The 18,820-nt window shown below is 45.3% G+C and overlaps 1 protein-coding gene across 2 annotated transcripts in view; it reads right to left on the bottom strand.

The window, feature by feature from the left end:
* LOC106562596 (rabphilin-3A) overlaps positions 1 to 18,820 on the bottom strand; it is a 64,578-nt gene that overhangs the window by 10,971 nt on the left and 34,787 nt on the right. Inside the window, exons 2-6 of one of the 2 annotated variants that reach the window (XM_014127546.2) lie at positions 2,394 to 2,540; positions 1,963 to 2,092; positions 1,297 to 1,383; positions 478 to 733; positions 169 to 360 (exon numbers count right to left, since the gene is read on the bottom strand). In XM_014127546.2, coding sequence (XP_013983021.1) covers positions 169 to 360; positions 478 to 733; positions 1,297 to 1,383; positions 1,963 to 2,092; positions 2,394 to 2,527 — 799 coding nt within the window. In that variant the 5' untranslated portion in view covers positions 2,528 to 2,540. The remainder of the gene's footprint in view (positions 1 to 168; positions 361 to 477; positions 734 to 1,296; positions 1,384 to 1,962; positions 2,093 to 2,393; positions 2,541 to 18,820) is intronic. The other variant, XM_014127554.2, reaches the window with a different exon arrangement.

The raw sequence follows: 18,820 nt of genomic DNA, 5'->3' as shown, positions 1-18,820 counted from the left end.
GGTAGAGAAACACCGCTATTTAGTCAATCTCCAAGTAGAAGGGATTATGCATCTGAGCGGTTGGTGGTAACAGGTAGGTAAACAAAACCAAAGCAGTGACTGCTTTTAGGGTGGGTAAGGAAAAACATGTCATTTTGTAATTTGGGTGAGCTGACCCTACAATCGTACCCTGTGGTGTGACTGTGTCAGCTGGAGCTGGTGTGTTCACTCTCCCCCTGGCTGTGGGAGGTCTGGAGCCTAACTTAGACTGGCTCTTCACCACCTCTTCCTGCACAGCAACGCCCCCTAGTGTCTGAGCAGAGCTATACCCCTCTGGGTCCTGTTGCTCTGAGCTGGAGTACGGGGGCTCATCAGTGGGCTCTGAGACAAGACGGAGAGAGGAAGATGACATTTTGAAATACCCAACAAGCTTTTGCATGTACCTCTCATGCAAGTCCCACCAGTCGTGAAATCTTAATGCTTGTTTCCACTGCTCACCTTGGTTCTCTGTGTTGGAGCAGCAGTTATCCTGCTGCTCCTGCTGCTCTGTACAGTCCTGGGCACCAGCGTCTGGCTGGTAGCTGGGCTGGGTCTGGGTACGGGCATAGGGCTGGGTACTGGGCTGGTGATGGGTAGGGTTTAAGGTACGGGGGCTCTCTCTACCCGTCCCTCTGGGCCTGGAGATGGGCAGGGGAGCAGGGAGGACCTGCTGGGGTTGGCCCTTAAAGAACCACGCTCCAGAACGCTTCAACATCTAGATATGGAGAGAGAGATGGAGAGACAGAGAGAAAGAGAGAGAGAGGAAGAGATGTAGAGAGAGAGGGGGGAGGGGAGAGACAGAGAAAGAGAACATTTGATGGAGAGAGCGAGATTGAGATGGAGAGAGAGAGGGGGGGTAGCGTGCTTAGCAGATGAGTTATCTCACATTGGACTGACAGGTAGGGCCATTTAATTAAAGGTTCCCTGGGGAGAGGTTTCACTGAACACAGGGTCAGCACTAAAACAATACTGTGAAACGGTGTGACTAAGCAAACCCAAAAAATAAAGTGTGAGTGTGATTAAGTCTGAACAGCTGAACCCTTCTCTCCCCCCTTCCCTTCCCTTTCCTCCTTCTCTATGTCCCCCCTTCTCTCTCCCTCCTCCTTGTGATGGGACAAACAAACACAATCTTTTCAAATTATTTATTAATATGAAGGCGTATTCCTGGAGTATACATTAAAACGACTATTTGTTTTGTCTTCAACCTAGAATTTCTCTATCATTCCACCCCTCCTTTCCTCTCTCCATCTCTCTCTCTCTATCCCCCTCCTCTCTCACCTCTTTGTGTTCGCTGCAGATCCTACAGACCCACACAGGACATGACGACCGGCTGTTGTTCTGAATCCCACACTTACTGCACATATGCTGCGAGCAGAAACACACACTTACTTAAACCAGAGTTATTTTTATGATACACTCATAGAAAAAAAGGTGTCATCTACAACCTGAAAGGGTTCTTCGGCTCTACCCATAGGAGAACCTGTTAAAGAACACTTTTTGGTTCCAGGTAGAACCCTATTGGGTTCCATGTAGAACCCTTTCCCCCAGGGGGTTAAACATGGAACCCAAAAGAGTTCTACCTGGAACCAAAAAGGGTTCTGCCTGGAACCAAAAAGGGTTCTACCTGGAACCAAAAAGGGTTCTACTTGGAACCAAAAAGGGTTCTCCTATGGGGACAGCCAAAGAACCCTTTTGGAACCCTTTTTTTCTGAGAGTGTAGGACAAATGTAGGCACAGATTGGGAGCTAGACAAAGAGAGCGACAGAAAGGATTTAGGAGCACATACCAGACTACTGACAGAATCAGCTCTGCTCAAAGCAACATGAAATAGTAAGTTGAACAAAAGAAGATGAGAAACCACAGGAAACCACAGAGACCTACAGGGCTTGGACCTCTGATAACTGTCCAAACTCTCTACATAGCTCTATTATATGTGCTAGTTACCTTCTTGCAGTGGGAACAGAGTACGGAGTTGACTCCCTGCTGGCCAAACGTCTCTCCACACAGCAGACAGCGAGACTGACCATCTCCACATGCTGTCTTCTTCATACTGTCCAACCTAGTGGCAAAACGCCTACAGAACACACAGACACAGTTACAGACACAGACACAGTTACAGACACACACACACACACACACACACACACACACACACACACACACACACACACACACACACACACACACACACTACCGGTAAATACACGCAACACACATCAGACTGCCAGACTGACCATCTGGCCATGCTGTCTTTTGTCTAGACAGGTCGCCAACCACATAGAGTGAAGAGATCAAACACACACACACAGTTTTGTCTCTTTCTAATTCCCCCCCCGTCCCCCCGTCCCCCCCCCCCCCCTCTCTCTCGGTCTCACCCGATCCTCTCCTGCTCCATGGCCTCCATGGTCTCAGCCCGAGCCAGAACACTGTTGATGATCTCCTTCTCTTCGTCTGTTAGCTCCACCTCCTGAGGACCTCCTCCTCCATGGCCTCCACTGTGCCGGTGCATCCTGCTGACTGACCTGACAGACAGCGACAGGACACACACTTACAACGTCATGTACACACGTCAGAAGAGACACACTTGTAACTTAACAGACACTTACAACATGCACAAATCCGAGGACAAACACACATCAGAGGACACGGCACACTCAAATGCAGAAGAGTCAACTGTCGCCTCTGGAGTGATGTGTACTCTAGGTCCAATACTACCGAGTAGTACTCAGACCTCAATACCCTGCTACTAGTAACTGAACATGCCTCTAGATGTTTTCACTGAACAGGGAACAGAGGCACACAACATTATCATCGGCTAGATTAGAACACTGTCAAGTAGAATACAGCAGGGGTCCGTCCCCCCCCCGCGGCTACTGCTCCTGAACCCTGACCTGTTCACCAGACGTGTTGTTTCGACCCTCCCCCCTCTCCCTCTCTGCCGCACCTGCTGTCTCAACCTTTGAATGCTTGGCTATGAAAGGCCAACTGACATTTACTCCTGAGGTGCTGACCTGTTGCACCCTCTACAACCACTGTGATTATTATTTGACCCTGCTGGTCATCTATGAACGTTTGAACATTTTGACGAACGATCTGGCCTTAATGGCCACGTTACTCTTGTACTCTCCACCCAGCACAGCCAGAAGAGGACTGGCCACCCCTCAGAGCCTGGTTCCTCTCCACCCAGCACAGCCAGAAGAGGACTGGCCACCCCTCAGAGCCTGGTTCCTCTCCACCCAGCACAGCCAGAAGAGGACTGGCCACCCCTCAGAGCCTGGTTCCTCTCCACCCAGCACAGCCAGAAGAGGACTGGCCACCCCTCAGAGCCTGGTTCCTTCCACCCAGCACAGCCAGAAGAGGACTGGCCACTCCTCAGAGCCTGGTTCCTCTCCACCCAGCACAGCCAGAAGAGGACTGGCCACTCCTCAGAGCCTGGTTCCTCTCCACCCAGCCCAGCCAGAAGAGGACTGGCCACCCCTCAGAGCCTGGTTCCTCTCCACCCAGCACAGCCAGAAGAGGACTGGCCACCCCTCAGAGCCTGGTTCCTCTCCACCCAGCACAGCCAGAAGAGGACTGGCCACTCCTCAGAGCCTGGTTCCTCTCCACCCAGCACAGCCAGAAGAGGACTGGCCACCCCTCAGAGCCTGGTTCCTCTCCACCCAGCACAGCCAGAAGAGGACTGGCCACCTCTCAGAGCCTGGTTCCTCTCCACCCAGCACAGCCAGAAGAGGACTGGCCACTCCTCAGAGCCTGGTTCCTCTCCACCCAGCACAGCCAGAAGAGGACTGGCCACCTCTCAGAGCCTGGTTCCTCTCCACCCAGCACAGCCAGAAGAGGACTGGCCACCCCTCAGAACCTGGTTCCTCTCTAGGTTTCTTCCTAGGTTCCTTCCTTTCTAGGGAGTTTTCCCTAGCCACCGTGCTTCTACATCTGCATTACTTGCACTTTGGAGTTTTAGGCTGGGTATTTGTATAAGCACTTCGTGACCTCAGCTGGTGTTAAAAGGGCTTTATAAATACATTTTGATTGATTGATTGATACTGTGTGTGTTCATTTAAGTATACAGGATATCTACAATATAGCCTTCATCATAACTGATATCAAAGCATCACCAAGCTGTTAGCCATTCCTCTTTTCCACTTTGTTAGCTCTCTCTCAATTCAATTTCAGGGCTTTTATTGGCATGGGAAACATATCTCTCTCTTTCTCTCTCGCTCTCTCCTCCCCCTCTCTCTCTTCAGCCCTTTCATAATGTTCTCTCCCTGATGATTGGAAATGTCAGGGGTTGCCGTGACAGCGGGCAGTTTGGCAACCTGACTGATTTCTGTCATCGTGTGTGTGTGTGTGTGTGTGTGTGTGTGTGTGTGTGTGTGTGTGTGTGTGTGTGTGTGTGTGTGTGTGTGTGTGTGTGTGTGTGTGTGTGTGTGTCTGCGTGTGACATTGGTGGGTTGAGGCTGAAGTGGGGGGGAGAAAAGGAGCGTTCTACAATGGCATGACACTGACCTCATCACTCACACACATTGTACGACATCACATAAAACAAAAAAATTGCCCACTAATACAGGACTAGTAAAAGGCCAAGTGCATTCTGATTTTTCAGGGCGTGCTGCAGCACCCTCAGCATCCCTGCTTCCTGTGGCTATGTATGGGTTAAGACACCTATATCACTCGTGTAGCCTATTATACTCAATAAACCAACTTTGTGACATACGCAACACGCACACACACACACACACACACACACACACACACACACACACACACACACACACACACACACACACACACACACACACACACACACACACACACACACACACACACAATTGAGTCGGCTGGTTGAAGTGGTGTTGTAAATCAATGGTCTAGATCAGTGTAAAGGGGTGGGGACATAACAGTTATCTGATTCTTCATGTCATCCACTGAGAGGGAGGACATGCGACAGTTGAACATGATGTAATTCTCAAACACACACGCACACGTGCACACACACACACACACACACACACACACACACACACACACACACACACACACACACACACACACAGTGTGTAGGGCTAACGGGGCTAAGATCAAAGCCAGAGACATGGCTAAAGGGAGTTAGTCAGTAGGGTGACACGCATGGAAATATGATGTTAAAAAATATTTAGATCAGTGTGTGTGTGCGTGTTTGTATGTTAGAGGTTGATGGGAACTCTTCTCCTCTGACCCACCACTACAAATAAACTGGCCACTGTAAGGACTTCTGTTTAATTTACTCTTTACAGGGCTGGGTGATACAGGGACTTGTGTGTGCGCAAGTGCATGTGTGTGCACGTGCCCTTGTGTGTGTTCACGCGCAGTGTGTGTGTGTGCGATTCCCTGCGTGCATGCTCGTGCATATGCATGAGTGTGTGATTTAAGGTCTTCTGAATCAGGAACTGAAGTACCTGCAGGGGAATGGAATAGCACAGGAGGATAAATCCCTTTTAACACCCTGAGAGAACAGACTAGTCATGAAGAGCACTGGACTGAACCTGCACCATAAAAACAAAGACCTCTCCACTCCTTTAGCTCACTCCAACACACACACACACGAACGAACGCACACGCACAGACGCCAGGGAGAAGTTACAGTAGATAAGTCTTTCATCGGGGGAAGGAGATTGAAAGCTGCACGTAGAGTCAATTTTAAATAACATTTCTGTTAGATTTTTGTCTCTTTCCAAAAATAAAAAAAACGTATGTTTTCAGTTAACATCTGGTTTGAATCTGATTTTAATGAGCCAGGTGGTTTTCTAACAATATACTGTGTGTATGTTTGTCTTTGTGTGTGTGGTGTGTGTGTATGTGCATCTGTCTGTCCTCAAGCTTGTCTGTCCTCTGCAGCTGCTGTCACAGACACACATGGCACAAGCAACACCCACACACAGCACCCGTAACACACACGGCACAAGCAACACCCACACACAGTGAGCTGAGAGAGAGGACCTGTCACTGTGCATCTATCGACTGACACTGTCCCAGGGGAAAGCATGCACGCGCGCACACACACACAGCCCAAGGAACTGCAGTCTAACTGCAAAATGAAGTGAAGTAAAAGAAAGCGGAGGAATTTTAGCTCCACGAGACAGTGTGGGTTGACTAAGGACAATTGCTGTTCCCTGGGCTGTGTGTGTGTGTGTATTTATGTGTATGCGTATGTCTGTATGTGTGTGTTTGTGTTTGAGTTTGTGTATGTGTCTGTATTTGTGTGTGTGTCTGTATGTGTCTGTATTTGTGTGTATTTGTGTGTATTTGTGTGTATTTGTGTGTATTTGTGTGTATGTATTTGTCCGTCCGTCCGTCTGTCTTTATTTGTGTATTTGTGTGTGTGTGTGTGTGTGTGTGTGTGTCATGCCAGGGGCTAGCTAGGTCTGGCAGACTGTGTCATCCTCCTGTGTTTTTCTGTCATGCAAAAAGGCCTTTCCCTCTTGTTTCTTTGCGTTTTACGCTAGAAATACTGTAGAACTCTAATTACATTGAATAAATTCAAAGACAAATGCCATGGAAATAGGACGTCAAACCCCTTTCCATGTCCTAATTTGCATAATGTAGGATTTCATCCAAAAACCTCTGCAGCTATTCATCATTGCCTACATGGGTGAGGCTGTCGTTCTGTCTAGACCTGGGTTCAAATACTATTTGGGGTATTTCAATTACTTTCAAAGACATTTGGAAGTAAGAACTTCAATATATTTTCTTTAAAAACACAAGGAGTTGAATATTGGAATGTATTTAGAAATACTCAAATACACAGACAAGTGTATATTCAAATAGAAATATTAAAATATTCCATGCATTTGAATCCAGGTCTGTTTGGAAAAAAATTACAGAAAAAAACAAGTATTTACATAACAAATAATCAAATACACATGTATTTGAACCCAGTTCTGGTACTGTCAGGCATGTAATGCTGCAGTCGTAGAATTAGAGGGGTATTCCTGTCACGCCTGCTCCCACTCTTCCTCCCTCTTCTCTTCTCCAGCGTCGGTCCTTACATTACGACTCCAACCACTTCTAATTCTATGGATTTTCCACTGCCTCAGGAATCCTAACAGCTCTGGAAAATCTCTGTAGCCAATCAGTTTGTCTATAGACCAACCGGCTAGTTTATTAAATACATCTAATACCATCTAGTACCGTGTCGACAACCCTTGCCGCCAGAACAGCCTGAATTCTTAGGGGCATGGATTCTACAAATAGGAAACGTTCCATAGGGATGTGGGTCCATGCTGACGCGATGGCATCAGGCAGTTGCTGCAGATTGGCTGGTGGTACACCACCGCCACCAGCCTGTACAGGTGACACCAGGCAGGATGGGTCCATGGACTCATGCTGCTTACGCCAAATCCTGACTCTGCCATCAGCATGACCCAACAGGAACTGGGATTCGTCTGACCTGGCAATGTTTTTCCACTCCTCAATTGTCCAGTGTTGGTGATCGCGTGTCCACTGAAGCCACTTCTTCTTGTTTTTAGCTGATAGGAGTGGATCCTGGTGTGGTCGTCTGCTCCAATAGCCCATCCGTGACAAGGACTGACCAGCTGTGCGTTCCGAGATGCCGTTATGCACACCACTGTTGTACTGTGTTGTTATTTGCCTGTTTGTGGCCCGTGTTAGATTGCACAATTCTTGCCATTCTCCTTCGACCTGTCTCATCAACAAGCTGTTTTCGCCCACAGGACTGCTGCTGACTGGATGTTTTTTGTTTGTCGCCCCATTCTCGGTAAACCCTAGACACTGTTGTGCATGAAAAGCCCAGGAGGGTGGCCGTTTCTGAGATACTGGAACCGGAACGCCTGGCACCAACAATCATACCATGGTCAAAGTTGCTTAGGTCACTCATTTAGTCAATTCTAACCTTCAATCGAACAGTAACTGGATGCCTTGAAGCCTGTCTGCCTACTTTATTTAGCAAGCTACAGCCACGTGACTCAGTGTGTGTAGGAGCCATCCATTTCCGTGAACGGTACCTAATAATATATACAGTGTATTTGTAAAGTATTCAGACCCCTTGACTTTTTCCACATTTTGTTACGTTACATACAGCCTTATTCTTGACCCAAATTGCTACAGACCTATATCCATCCTACTCTGCCTTTCTAAGGTCTTCGAAAGCCAAGTCAACAAACAGATTACCGACCATTTCGAATCCCACCGCACCCTCTCCGCTATGCAATCTGGTTTCAGAGCTGGTCATGGGTGCACCTCAGCCACGCTCAAGGTCCTAAACGACATCATAACCGCCATCAATAAGAAACAATACTGTGCTGCCGTTTTCATTGACCTGGCCAAAGCTTTTGACTCTGTTAATCACCACATCCTCATCGGCAGACTCAGTAGCCTTGGTTTCTCAAACGATTGCGTTGCCTGGTTCACCAACTACTTCTCTGACAGAGTTCAGTGTGTCAAATCGGAGGGCCTGCTGTCCGGACCTCTGGCAGTCTCTATGGGGGTACCACAGGGTTCAATTCTTGGGCCAACTCTTTTCTCTGTATACATCAATGATGTCGCTCTTGCTGCTGGTGAATCTCTGATCCTCCTCTACGCAGATGACACCATTCTGTATACTTCTGGCCCTTCTTTGGACACTGTGTTAACAACCCTCCAGACGAGCTTCAATGCCATTCAACTCTCCTTCCGTGGTCTCCAACTGCTCCTAAACACAAGTAAAACTAAATGCATGCTCTTCAACCGATCGCTGCCTGCACCTGCCCGCCTGTCCAGCATCACTTCTCTGGACGGTTCTGACTTAGAATTTGTGGACAACTACAAATACCTAGGTGTCTGGTTAGACTGTAAACTCTCCTTCCAGACTCACATCAATCATCTCCAATCCAAAGTTAAATCTAGAATTGGCTTCCTATTTCGCAACAAAGCATCCTTCACTCATGCTGCCAAACATACCCTCGTAAAACTGACCATCCTACCAATCCTCGACTTCGGCGATGTCATTTACAAAATAGCCTCCAATACCCTACTCAACAAGCTGGATGCAGTCTATCACAGTGCCATCCGTTTTGTCACCAAAGCCCCATATACTACCCACCACTGTGACCTGTACGCTCTCGTTGGCTGGCCTTCGCTTCATAATCGTCGCCAAACACATTGGCTCCAGGCCATCTACAAGACCCTGCTAGGTAAAGTCCCCCCTTATCTCCGCTCACTGGTCACCATAGCAGCACCCACCTGTGGCACGTGCTCCAGCAGGTATATCTTACTGGTCACCCCCAAAGCCAATTCCTCCTTTGGCCGTCTCTCCTTCCAGTTCTCTGCTGCCAATGACTGGAACGAACTACAAAAATCTCTGAAACTGGAAACACTTATCTCCCTCACTAGCTTTAAGCACCAGCTATCGGAGCAGCTCCCAGATCACTGCACCTGTACATAGCCCATCTATAATTTAGCCCAAACTACTACCCCTTCCCCTACTGTATTTATTTATTTATTTTGCTCCTTTGCACCATATTATTTATATTTTAACTTTGAACTTTCTTCAAACTACAAATCTACCATTCCAGTGTTTTACTTGCTATACTGTATTTACTTTGCCACCATGGCCTTTTTTGCCTTTACCTCCCTTATCTCACATCATTTGCTCACATTGTATATAGTCTTATATTTTTTTTTCTACTGCATCATTGATTGTATGTTGTTTTACTCCATGTGTAACTCTGTGTTTTTCTATGTTGTCGAACTGCTTTGCTTTATCTTGGCCAGGTCGCAATTGTAAATGAGAACTTGTTCTCAGCTTGCCTACCTGGTTAAATAAAGGTGAAATAAAATTAAAAAATTAAAAAATTCTAAAATGGATTAGAAAAATTGAATAAACATCAATCCACACACAATACCCCATAATGACAAAGCAAAAACAGATTTTTTGAAATTTTGGCAGATTTATTAAATATGTTGTGTCTTTGGCTATGCCGGATTAAGTGATATGACATGCTATCCTATAAAATCCTTTCTCTGTAATTAATATCACCTGATTAGCTAATCATGTAAATGTAATTAACTAGAAAGTCGGGACACCACGGAAGAGTGTTTATAGAGCCGTTATCTTCCGAATAAACTCTTAAAGACTTAGTAATATTTTACATCGATAGCCGTCAATGTTAATCCTCATCTTATTTTCAGTCTCATAATGAAAGTTGTTAATTCTTGGTTATCTTCACGAACCCTGGCTAACAAGTTGAATCAGCAATACAGAATTGGGTGTAATTATTTATTTACTAACTAAATAATTCACAGAAATGCAAAACAAACATATATGGTTACAAGGAAATGATAGAATGTGCCCTAGTGGGCTAAACCGGCATGGCGGCTTGTTACACAAAGAGAGGGGGTTGGGCTTGAATGAAAGAGCGGGAAGACTGAGTAACAAAGGGAGAAGCTGCTATGCCATCGTAAATACATTATCGTATGCATTCTAAATTACCGCCCATTTGGAAAAGGAAAATGCAATAAATATTTACTCTGAGCTGCGCTTCGGTAGGTTGGTCATAGATGCTGGCCAACAGAGATCTTCCTGTCCTCAGAAGAATGTCACTGGTGGTAAAATGATACGTTGTAGTATCTTCGTCGTTTGTTAGACTGGATACGCCGTCCGTCCTTTCCTAGCCCACGTCTACAGCGGCCGCTGCTAACTCAGCGGCTAGAAAGTATTACTTCTGCAGTGAATAAGGGTTCAAAGTTCATACCATTCGCAACCAAAGCTAACGCTGAGGTTGGCTTAGTTCTGTACTTGACATGTGTGTCCTTTTAACGCAGAGGCTGCAGACCTCATGTACCGGAACTCGGGGTTACATTTTCGTCACTGACTTATATAGTGGCGAGGGGAGAAGGGTGTGTTTCATCGTTTATAACCCGTCTCTTCACAGGGGCGGGCCACTGATTGGTCAGGGCTCTTTCCTTATGAAAACCCAATTCTCTCATTTGGAAGCTAAAATTACATTTAATCTCCTAACAAACAGTTTCAATGTCAAACATTTAAATTGCACAACAATTCCATGGGACTCTGATAACTAGAATGTGTAGACTTTCCCAGGTACAGTTTATGTCATCCTGTCATCAGTCATAATGTTTCAGATGACAACCGAACTGACATCCATACTCATTAAGTTCCAATGCATATTTCCAACTGGTTCTATTACCGAAATATGGTTCCTTTCCAACAACTTGTTTGATGTTCCCAGACTCTCTATATTTAACAAAGGCTATTCAAAAGTCCTTCAGTAGGGTCAGAGAGAGAGGGGAAGGGAGAAAGGTATTTATGGGGGGTCATAAACCTTACCCACAGGCCAACGACATGACAAATATAAAAAACAGAAATACCTTATTTACCTAAGTATTCATACCCATTGCTATGAGACTCAAAATTGAGCTCAGGTGCATCCTGTTTCCATTGATCATCTATTAGATGTTTCTACAAATTGATGGGAGTACACCTGTGGTAAGTTCAATTGATTGAAAAGTTTGTGGTCATACGCACATCCTTAAAAACATTGGTGCTGGGATAATAAAGAATACAAGTATAGAACAAGAAGGCCCGCACACTGTTAAAGCTCCCAATTCACTGCTTTATTGACAACGTTTCGATCCGAAAGGGATCTTCGTCAGGTCAAACAAACAAACTGACAGATCACATCCCAAAATATACACATTTCACCTCACATGACCATTGTGGACATGAGGCATGGTGGGTGCAAAAGCAATTTGTGCATCTCTAATAATTGAATAACAATGAGATGGGTACATGTAAACATAGCAAAAAAAGAATCGTCCTCTCACTGTCAACTGCGTTTATTTTCAGCAAACTTAACATGTGTAAATATTGTATGAACATAAGATTCAACAACTGAGACATAAACTGAACAAGTTCCACAGACATGTGACTAACAGAAATTGAATAATGTGTCCCTGAACAAAAGGGGGGTCAAAATCAAAAGTGACAGTCAGTATCTGGTGTCGCCACCAGCTGCATTAACCTGTTGGGGGTAGGGGGCAGTATTGACACGGCTGGATAAAAAACAGACCCGATTTAATCTGGTTACTACTCCTGCCCAGTAACTAGAATATGCATATAATTATTGGCGTTGGATAGAAAACACCCTAAAGTTTCTAAAACTGTTTGAATGGTGTCTGTGAGTATAACAGAACTCATATGGCAGGCAAAAACCTGAGAAGATTCCTTACAGGAAGTGCCCTCTCTGACAAGATCTTGTTCTTCTTGTCTCTGTTTATTGAAGACTGAGGATCTTTGCTGTAACGTGACACTTCCTACGGCTCCCATAGGCTCTCAGAGCCTGGGAAAAAGCTGAATGATATCGAGGCAGCCCCAGGCTGAAACACATTTGCAAGTGGCCGATCAGAGGACAATGGGCTTAGGCGCGTGCACGAGTTGACCCCGTGCTTTATTTTCTTTCGTCTTTTTACCTAAACGCAGATTCCCAGTCGGAATATTATCGCTTTTCTACGAGAAAAATGGCATAAAAATTGATTTTAAACAGCGGTTGACATGCTTCGAAGTACGGTAATGGAATATTTAGAATTTCTTGGTCACGAAATGCGCCGTGCTCGTCACCCTTCTTTACCCTTTCGGATAGTGTCTTGAACGCACGAACAAAACGCCGCTGTTTGGATATAACTATGGATTATTTGGGACCAAACCAACATTTGTTATTGAAGTAGAAGTCCTGGCAGTGCATTCTGACGAAGAACACCAAAGGTAATCAAACTTTGCTAATAGTAAATCGGAGTTTGGTGAAGGCTAAACTTGCTGGGTGTCTAAATAGCTAGCCCTGTGATGCCGGGCTATCTACTTAGAATATTGCAAAATGTGCTTTCACCGAAAAGCTATTTTAAAATCGGACATATCGAGTGCATAGAGGAGTTCTGTATCTATAATTCTTAAAATAATTGTTATGCTTTTTGTGAACGTTTATCGTGAGTCATTTAGTACATTTTTAGTAAATTCACCAGAAGTTTGCGGGGGGTATGCTAGTTCTGAACGTCACATGCTAATGTAAAAAGCTGGTTTTTGATATAAATATGAACTTGATTGAACAAAACATGCATGTATTGTATAACATAATGTCCTAGGGTTGTCATCTTATGAAGATCATCAAAGGTTAGTGCTGCATTTAGCTGTGGTTTTGTTTTTTGTGACATTATATGCTAGCTTGAAAAATGGGTGTCTGATTATTTCTGGCTGGGTACTCTGTTGACATAATCTAATGTTTTGCTTTCGTTGTAAAGCCTTTTTGAAATCGGACAGTGTGGTTAGATTAACGAGAGTCTTGTCTTTAAAATTGTGTAAAATAGTCATATGTTTGAGAAATTGAAGTAATAGCATTTCCAAGGTATTTGAATAACGCGCCACGGGATTTCACTGGCTGTTACGTAGGTGGGACGAAATCGTCCCACTGGCCCTAGAGAAGTTAAGTATAGGATAAAGTAATCCTTCTAACCCCCCCCCTCCACTGAATATCATAAGGTGAATCCACCAATTTGTAAGTCGCTCTGGATAAGAGCGTCTGCTAAATGACTTAAATGTAAATGTAAGTACTGCAGTGCATCTCCTCCTCATGGACTGCACCAGATTTGTCAGTTCTTGCTGTGAGATGTTACCCCACTCTTCCACCTAGGCACCTGCAAGTTCCCAGACATTTCTGGGGGGAATGGCCCTAGCCCTCACCCTCCGATCCAACAGGTCCCAGACGTGCTCAATGGGATTGAGATCCGGGCTCTTCGCTGACCATGGCAGAACACTGACATTCCTGTCTTGCAGAAAATCGCACACAGATCGAGCAGTATGGCTGGTGGAATTGTCATGCTGGAGGGTCATGTCAGGATGAGCCTGCAGGAAGAGTACCACATGAGGGAGGAGGATGTCTTCCCTGTAACGCACAGCATTGAGATTTCCTGCAATGACAACAAGCTCAGTCCGATGATGCTGTGACACACCACCCCAGACCATGACGGACCCTCCAAATCGATCCCGCTCCAGAGTACAGGCCTCGGTGTAACGCTCATTCCTTTGATGATAAACGCGAATCCGACCATCACCCCTGGTGAGACAAAACACGTCAGTGAAGAGCACTTTTTGCCAGTCCTGTCTGGTCCAGTGACGGTGGGTTTGTGCCCATAGGCGACATTGTTGCCAGTGATGTCTGGTGAGGACCTGCCTTACAACAGGCCTACAAACCCTCAGTCCAGCCTCTCTCAGCCTATTGCGGACAGTCTGAGCACTGATGGAGGGATTGTGCGTTCCTGGTGTAACTCGGGCAGTTTTTGTTGACATCCTGTACTTGTCCCGCAGGTGTGATGTTCAGATGTACCGATCCTGTGCAGGTGTTGTTACACATGATCTGTCACTGCGAGGATGATCAGCTGTCCGCCCTGTCTCCCTGTCGCGCTGTCTTAGGCGTCTTACAGTACGGACATTGCAATTTATTGCCCTGGCTCCGTCTGCAGTCCTCATGCCTTCTTGCAGCATGCCTAAGGCACATTCACGCAGATGAGCAGGGACCCTGGGCATCTTTCTTTTGGTGTTTTTCAGAGTCCGTAGAAAGGCCTCTTTAGTGTCCTAAGTTTTCATAACTGTGACCTTAATTGACTACTGTCTGTAAGCTGTTAGTGTCATGGAAAACAGTGTTTAAACCCTTTACAATGAAGATCTGTGAAGTTATTTGGATTTTTACGAATTATCTTTGAAAGACAGGGTCCTGAAAAAGGGACGTTTCTTTTTTTGCTGAGTTTAGAAGTTCCAGAAAATAATATATATTTACAAAATGACCAAGTAGGTGACCTGGAAGGCAAGACAAATCAAAGTGACATATTCATGTCAGAAATAGTCTGATATCTCCTGACATCAAATTCAATTGATTGGACATGATTTGGAAAGGCACACACCTGTCTATTTAATGTCACACAGTTGACAGAGCATGTCAGAGCATAAACCAAGCCATGAGGTCGAAGGAATTGTCCGTAGAGCTCCGAGACAGGATTGTGTCGAGGCACAGATCTGGGGAAGTGTAAAAAAAATGTCTGCAGCATTGAAGGTCCCCAAGAACACAGTGGCCTCCATCATTCTTAAATGGAAGAAGTTTGGAACCACCAATACTCTTCCTAGACCTGGTTGCACGGCCAAACTGAGCAATCGGGGGAGAAGGGCCTTGGTCAGGGAGGTGACCAAGAATCCAATGGTCACTTTTGACAGAGCTCAAGAGGTTCCTCTGTGGAGATGGGAGAACCTTCCAGAAGGACAACCATCTCTGCAGCACTCCAGCAGTAAGGCCTTTATGGTAGTGGCCAGATGGAAGCCACTCCTCAGTAAAAGGTACTTCACAGCCCGCTTGGAGTTTTCCAAAAGGCACCTAAAGGAAACAAGATTCTCTGGTATGATGAAACCAAGATTGAACACTTTGGCCTGAATGTCAAACGTCACATCTGGATGAAACCTGGCACCAGGTGGTGGCAGCATCATGCTGTGGGGACGTTTTTCAGTGGCAGGGACTGGGAGACTAGTCAGGATCGAGGGAAAGATGAAAGGAGCAAAGTACAGAGAGATCTTGATGAAAACCTTTTCCAGAGCGTTAAGGACCTCAAACCGGGGTGAAGGTTCACCTTCCAACAGGACAACAACCCTAAGCACACAGCCAAGACCATGCAGGAGTGGCTTCTGGACAAGTCTCTGAATGCCCTTAGAGAGAGAATAAAGTAGACGGCATCGGTCAAAATCGTGATTTATGACCCTTTGTCCGGATGGCGCGTACATGCCCAAATAAGGGCATCTGGTCAGGACATCCTGGCGGGAAGGTGTCACGTGGTTAGGGCCATATAGTTGCATCCTGTTCTGTCACGTGTTAGAGTGTGTGTTATTTATATCTATATTGCATCTATTCCTTTGAAGTTGTCATGATGATTGATGTGTAGGGACCTCGTTGAACTGGGGGGTTGTGTTTGAACATTTCAAAGAGGATGGCCCCACACCCCACCTATTTTATTGCTCTTAGGGTTGTTGTCTATAAAATAGGAATGTCCGGGGGAGGATTGTGTTGGAGGCACACGACTTATAAATAAGACCCAGAACAACACATGTGGCCCCAGAACACTAAACAAGATTTTAAAAATAAATATGGATTTTGGTAAAGCAGTGATGACCGTAACAACGGAAGCAGGACCGTGGCTGAAACATAGAGAAAAGGCCCAGTATAAAGCAACAATATACGATGCGCCAAAAAAGCGGTTTCTATGTGTGTATAGAACCCAAATACCGCCCGCAACTGCACTGAAAGATCAAGTGATGATGTCTAATAGACAGCACTGGGGGTATCAGTTTGATTACCAGGTCCGTAGAGTGAAACTCTATACCGTAGCCGAAGGTGGAGAATATACAGACCCGACTTTAGGAGTGGACTACGGGGTTGAAGACTGGTCGATTTTTTGCAAGGTTGTGTGTCCCGAACTGAGAGTTATCACAAAGGGGTATAGCTTGTTCACGGGCTACGAGACCCGTTGGGAAGGTACCCCAGACTCCTCAGGAAGAGTATTTCACAGGGTGAAAATACAGAGAAAGAATGGACTTCCTTGTGGCTGCGTGGAGTTCTATATCAGCAACGAGGAAACCCGCAACCAAAACATTCGTGATGGTGGCCTGACTGGGGATTTCAGGTTGCGCATGCTTATTCCTTTTAAAAGTTGGGATCTAATGGAATTGAAAATGTTAGAGTTGTTGGACATTCTTTTTGTACAAAGCCAACAGTGGCAGAGCATTGCTCGGCTAAGGAAGTGGATTATATATACGAATCCTGAGGATTATGATTCAAAGGAACCCCAAGAAGGGTCATCCTCAGAAGGGTCAGCCCCCGAAGAAACGGCTGCGTTAACCACGCCCTGACCCCCAAAGGACTGGTTCAACAATAAAAGGAGGTCCCTTAAAGCCTCCGGTTCTTCATTTCAGCACATACCCTGGATATTCCTACAACATACCAGGACCCCGATACGTCATGGGGGCCAGACCCTAAGCACTCTATGCCTCGCAGCCAACCATTCTATCCCCCCAGCCAAGACCCCCGACACCCCCTACATGTACACAGCCTGAGGATGTGTTTGATGGGGTGGTCAGTACTATTTTTGTGGACACCATCAAGGCCTCTGTAGCCACACTTTTAAACGTGGTGATTGGGGAGTATATACGTGAAAAATGCATCGGTTGTGAGATCAATCACCCCAGCCAGCGCCGGCATCCGTGTTTATACGAGCCCCCAAGATACTACTTCTTCAACCATTTTGAGGAGCTGATGAAAAGACTGTGGTCCTGCAGGTTTATACCTGCGCTGGTCAGAGCCCTGGAGTCTATGGGTCTTGTGCCGTCTATTCACAGAGTTTACGGGGTAACTGAGGCTTTCCTACATGAACTGAAGAAGGCGATCTACATCCACAAGAAACTCAAAGAAATCCGACAAACCCTGGTGGACGACAACAAATACCGGGAAGCTGTGGTGGATGATGTGATGACTTTCTGGCTCAACAAAACCCAAGAGAACGAGTGACAATACCTATTTGTTATTTAGATGCAAAGCAATGGGGAACTATATACATACGATGTTAGAGAGAATAAATACGTTTTTTCTTTTGAGAGAACAAATGTGATGCATCAAATTATTGAAAATAAAGTGAACAATGTATCGTTCTACACAACCCATAATACATGGGCTAATATAGAGCGTGTGCTAAAAATGGAGCAAATCATGAATCATGTACGACATACGGGCGAGAGTATGCAATGGACACAACTGGTCTCCCGTCTTGTGGATGATTCTGAAGAACTAGAAACAACCTTGTCTAAGATTTTATTTTATTTGTTTGAAACACTGTTTAATTGTAACATGTATCATATTTGATGTTTATATACTTATATAGTGGATGTGTGTGTTTTAAAAATTCAGCGACACAAGCCTGTAAATCTAAACCAAATATACAGGGTGTTGCATGCTTGAGAAAATGGGGACAAGTATCGTTGAGAAAATGGGGACAAGTATGCTGCAACGAATCCTGAATTGCCTGTATACGTAATACTTGATGTTTGCAAAAATAAAAATACAAAATGAAAATGAAATGTTGTCGTTATTTGAAAGTGGCTTATTAACGTTATTGTACCTCAGAGAGGCAGGAAGGATGGCGGAGCAGATGTTGAAAAACGTGTATTACACCCCCTCTAACTCTGGGTCTTATGGGGGTAAGGAGCGTTTACAGAGAGCTATAGCCGAAGGAACAGGTAGCCGGTTATGCATTGCTCAAGTGAATGAGTGGTTAGTTGAGCAGGATGCTTATACTCTGCATAAACCTGTACGAAAACAATTTCCAAGAAATGTAGTTTTTTCTACTCATCCCTTGTCCCAGTTTCAGGCGGATCTATGTGACATGCAGGCCCTTGCAAAAAAAAATATGATGGGAATCGATACATGCTAACGGTTATAGATATTTTCTCTAAAATGGCATTTGTAAGGGTCTTAAAAAATAAGAGCGGGGCAGAGGTGACCAGGGCCTTTGACTCTATCTTGAAGGAAGGAGGAGTCCCCAAGAAAGTGCAGACTGATGGAGGGAAATAATTTTTTTATAATGCTTTTCAGAAACTCATGAAGAAGCAGAATATAGTACATTTTGCCACAGGCTCGGATTTGAAAGCTTCAGTTGTTGAAAGCTTTAACAGAACTCTGAAGGAGCGGATGTGGAGATATTGTACAGCTCACAACACGCATAGATATATCGATAT

The sequence above is a fragment of the Salmo salar genome, chromosome ssa01 (assembly GCF_905237065.1).
Source record: "Salmo salar chromosome ssa01, Ssal_v3.1, whole genome shotgun sequence".
Classification (NCBI taxonomy): domain Eukaryota; kingdom Metazoa; phylum Chordata; class Actinopteri; order Salmoniformes; family Salmonidae; genus Salmo; species Salmo salar.
Note: the sequence above shows the minus strand (reverse complement) of the source record. Positions and strands in the feature narration are given on the sequence as shown.